The sequence below is a fragment of the Penaeus japonicus genome, unplaced genomic scaffold, assembly GCF_977035675.1.
Source record: "Penaeus japonicus unplaced genomic scaffold, GWHDUDI00000001_assembly GWHDUDI00000025, whole genome shotgun sequence".
In the NCBI taxonomy this organism is placed as follows: domain Eukaryota; kingdom Metazoa; phylum Arthropoda; class Malacostraca; order Decapoda; family Penaeidae; genus Penaeus; species Penaeus japonicus.
The window spans coordinates 5,720,630-5,724,303 of record NW_028234427.1 but is presented as its reverse complement, the minus strand read 5'-3'; the positions used below and the strand labels follow the sequence as shown (position 1 = coordinate 5,724,303).

General features: G+C 35.4%; 1 protein-coding gene across 1 annotated transcript in view; it reads left to right on the top strand.

The window, feature by feature from the left end:
* The window catches only part of LOC122264837 (uncharacterized), a 25,592-nt gene extending 22,140 nt beyond the window's left edge, over positions 1-3,452 (top strand). The window contains 2 exon segments of the mRNA XM_086551256.1: positions 1,547-1,619; positions 1,992-3,452. Coding sequence (XP_086407382.1) covers positions 1,547-1,619; positions 1,992-2,076 — 158 coding nt within the window. The 3' untranslated portion in view covers positions 2,077-3,452.
* The last annotated feature ends 222 nt before the right edge of the window (positions 3,453-3,674 follow it).

Genomic DNA, 3,674 nt, shown 5'->3' with positions numbered 1-3,674 from the left:
GCAAGGGTAAATCCTTAACTCTTTACTAACCCACTTGTGAGGAGATAATAGCAGTACAGTTGATTTGCACCAAGCTAATGCAGTGTGGTGAATTAGCTTTTTTCTAGCACTATATCGAAAATCTACAGTTGAAATGTGAATGCTGCATATCGAGTATTAGATGAACAGTACATAAGGAGAACACTGAAGTTGCACTGTCTGATAAATTCTCGGTCAAATACAGTTATTGCACAATAAAATAGCAATCCTCTTTTATGGTAGCCTGGAACACATATTTGTATTATTACCCTGGTACACTATACTTTCTTGAAAATTGCACTCCTGAAGACTGCTTGGTAAGTACAAGTATGGAGGTCTTAGTTTTATGTGTGTGCTTTAGTTTGTGTTGTAGATGTATTGCATGTCCTTTGTTGCATGCAGAAAGTTAGTAACTGGGTTGCTCATGCAGTAATTATTGGGAGCTTTTGTAGAGAATGGGATTGAATAATTCCCAAATAATTAAACTTTATTTATATTGCAGAACTTTCATTGCCACTGATAGTAATGGTAATGGAACCTACAACCATGTAGATGTAAATGTATGCAAATTCTTTGTCACTATTTGAGACAATCACCATCTTTAAAAGATGATTAACATAAAGCAAAAAAAATATTTACAAGTAAATGAAGTATTGTAGAAATTATGATTTTATGAATGAAATTGACAAAATATTGTTGTAGAAATAGGTCAGTGTTCCTGCCAGCCTGTTTTACGTATACCAGCATTTTGCATATTAAAATATGCGAGGCCTAGTAATGAAAATGTTGAGGTTCCCATAACAGGTCAAAAATATATGGGATTGGTAGGTAGTTTTGTGAATTTTCAGATAATGCAGGGCCAGATTGAGCTCTCTCAGAGCCATGTATCCTCGAACAGGTTCTGTCTCTTTGCATTAATGTTCAATCCCTTTAATGTGGCATGACTGGTCACAGCATATCATATACCACCCTAAAAGTTCTTGCCAAACATAAACCTAAGCCACCACTTCTCACCCTAAGAGCTTGGTTAAACAGTATGGTTGAAGGGAGATGATCATGTCATTCTTCAGAGCAAATGATTGACAAATGGAAAAGAAAATAAAAAAAAAAGGAAATATGCCTTGTTTTACATACTTAAAAATTCCTCCTGTGGAATCTACTATTGTTCCACACATTTGCTGTTGAAGACCTAGTATAAAAAGATTGCCTGAATTTTGAAAGACTGAATTTAGGTTGTGAAATAGCATTTTCTTTCTCATGGCATAGGCAAGAAGAACACTTGCAAAACAAGTGAAGAATTACAAAAAGAAATAGCATTTTGATGACTGTTGCATTTAATTATATTGTTAGTGTTGAAGTAATTAATTTCATTTGGGCTCTTCAAAAATCACCCAACATGTTACTAACAACATAAAATGTTTTCATAATGAACTGACATGATAGCAAACTGACTCAATTAAACACCTACCTTGCAAGGAATAATGGCAATTAACAAGAATTTCCCCCTCCCTTTCTTTAACCACCACAGCACTTGAACACCTGATGGGAGAAGCTGTGGAATTCTTGTTTTCTCCTCCTCTGGCCGAGGGAAGGATTGTGAAGTAAGTTGGATGTGGATTTATTCTTGTTTGTTTTTGTGTGGAATTATTATTTTTCTGGTCTTTCTTCCTTTCTTTCTTGCATGAGTATCTCAGAACATTTCATTTACTTTACTGATTTTCATTTCTATTTACTTTGGTGTTCCAGATTTGATCACGAATGTGGTATGTACAAACCACACTCGGTTTCACTCACTCTTAATCAGTCACACTACTCTCAGCTTACCTACTAACTGTGCACTCATATCATGATTTTCTACTTCTCTTCTGCTTTCTCTTCTTTACGTTCCTGGTTTTATTGATAAATTCTCCTCATCTTTCAACACCATTCTTGTATGTGTGGTTATGTTAATGCATCTCTCTTCACATCACCAGGACCCACGCCAAGATCGAAGAGGCCAGAGGCAGTTCGAGCGAGTCTGAGACTGAGACGGTCGTTCCAGAGAAGTCGTTCAACTAGTGAGGATAATCGAGTGCAGATATTAGTGGATAGATTATCGTGAACAAAGAATCGTTCTCCATCTTGGGGAAAGACAAAGATCTTTTTTTAATGACTTTGTGGCTTTAATGGCTTGTGGGAACTATGATGAACATGATTAAGGAGAAAAAAATGTTTGTTCAGATATATGATATGGAACAATCATGGTGGTACAGTGAAGTGGAGTTTTTCTCCTAGACTGGTATGTGTGCATTTTTGTATGGGAAGCATATCTGTGAAGTATGGTAATTTAATAATGACATTGTTCTTTCTTTATTGAAATGCTAAGATACTTTCTGTGATTGACACTGGATAAAGAGACAAGTTGAGAAAGTCTTTCGTTTCTCTTTGTACATTTTTCTCGGCTCATTTTTGTTCATATCTTTTATTGTTTTCCTCTGGATTAATTGTTTTTGCTTTTAGTTACTTTGGATAATGTTATTTTTTATTCGGGTTTAGTGTAATTAATAAAAGAAAATTATATCCTTGCCTTCGTTGTTATATGTTCAATGGATTTAAGTATTGCAACTCACTCTCTCCAATTCTGCAGCATCTTCCCATAATTTTAACCCGTTCGAGATTAATTGAACAAGGCTGTGATACAAGTTATTAGGTTACGTAACTCTCTGCGTAGAGCTCTAGAGCTAACAAGACGGAAAACAAAGAGCCCCAAAGTGCACAAATATTAAAGATGTTAAACGACTGATCAGGTAAAGGGATGGCGCTATTTGACGGGCCTAGTCTTAACCATAGTAAGTGTAACAGGCAGCCATGCTTGCCAACCACAAATACTATAATGTCCTCAGTAGTCTGTAAGGTTTGGATGCATCTTGATTTAGGTGGCACATTGATTTATTTCTCTATTTCTCTCTCCTTTTTTTTTTTCTTTTTTTTTTTGTGTCGTAAGTGAATATATGACGTATGTTTGTTTTGTATGTCAGTGTTATGTAAGAGCGCAATGCCGGTCTTATAACGTTATAAGGACTTAAAAACATGATCACTGCTGCAGCTCACGTGTATTTGTTCTGTTGATCAAATTGCTCAAGATTTGGCATGTTGGCGTTTTTAGTTTGTGATTTCCTCTTCGTTTTTTTTTTTTTTTTTAAGAAATGAGTGATAACTGTATAGAATCTATTTTAAAAGTTGATAGACCTTACTAAATCAAGTCATCTACCAGAATGTATTAAGCAGTTAGCATATGGAAACTATTCTAGGCTTTTTATCTTCCTACTTTCGCAAGATATTTTGGTGCCATTTTTTATATTTTTTGAAGCTTACTTTTTTGTTCTTTGGATCAGTTCAGTCTGAGTGGAGAAAGGGATTTTTAATTTAAACAGCTTTTTATAAATAAAATTCTGTAAAGAAATTTTTGGTGTTTCTTTCCATAATTGATTTATTTCATGTTCCTTCTCTACCTCCTTCCCTGTCCCCTCCTTTTTTCTTCTTTTTCTTTCCCCTTCTCCTTCATCTTCTCCTCCTCCTCCTTCTTCTCCTTCTTCTTCTTCTCCTTCTCCTTCTTCTTCTCCTTCTCCTTCGTCTCCTTCTCCTCCTCCTTCTCCTTCTTCTTCTTCTCCTTCGTC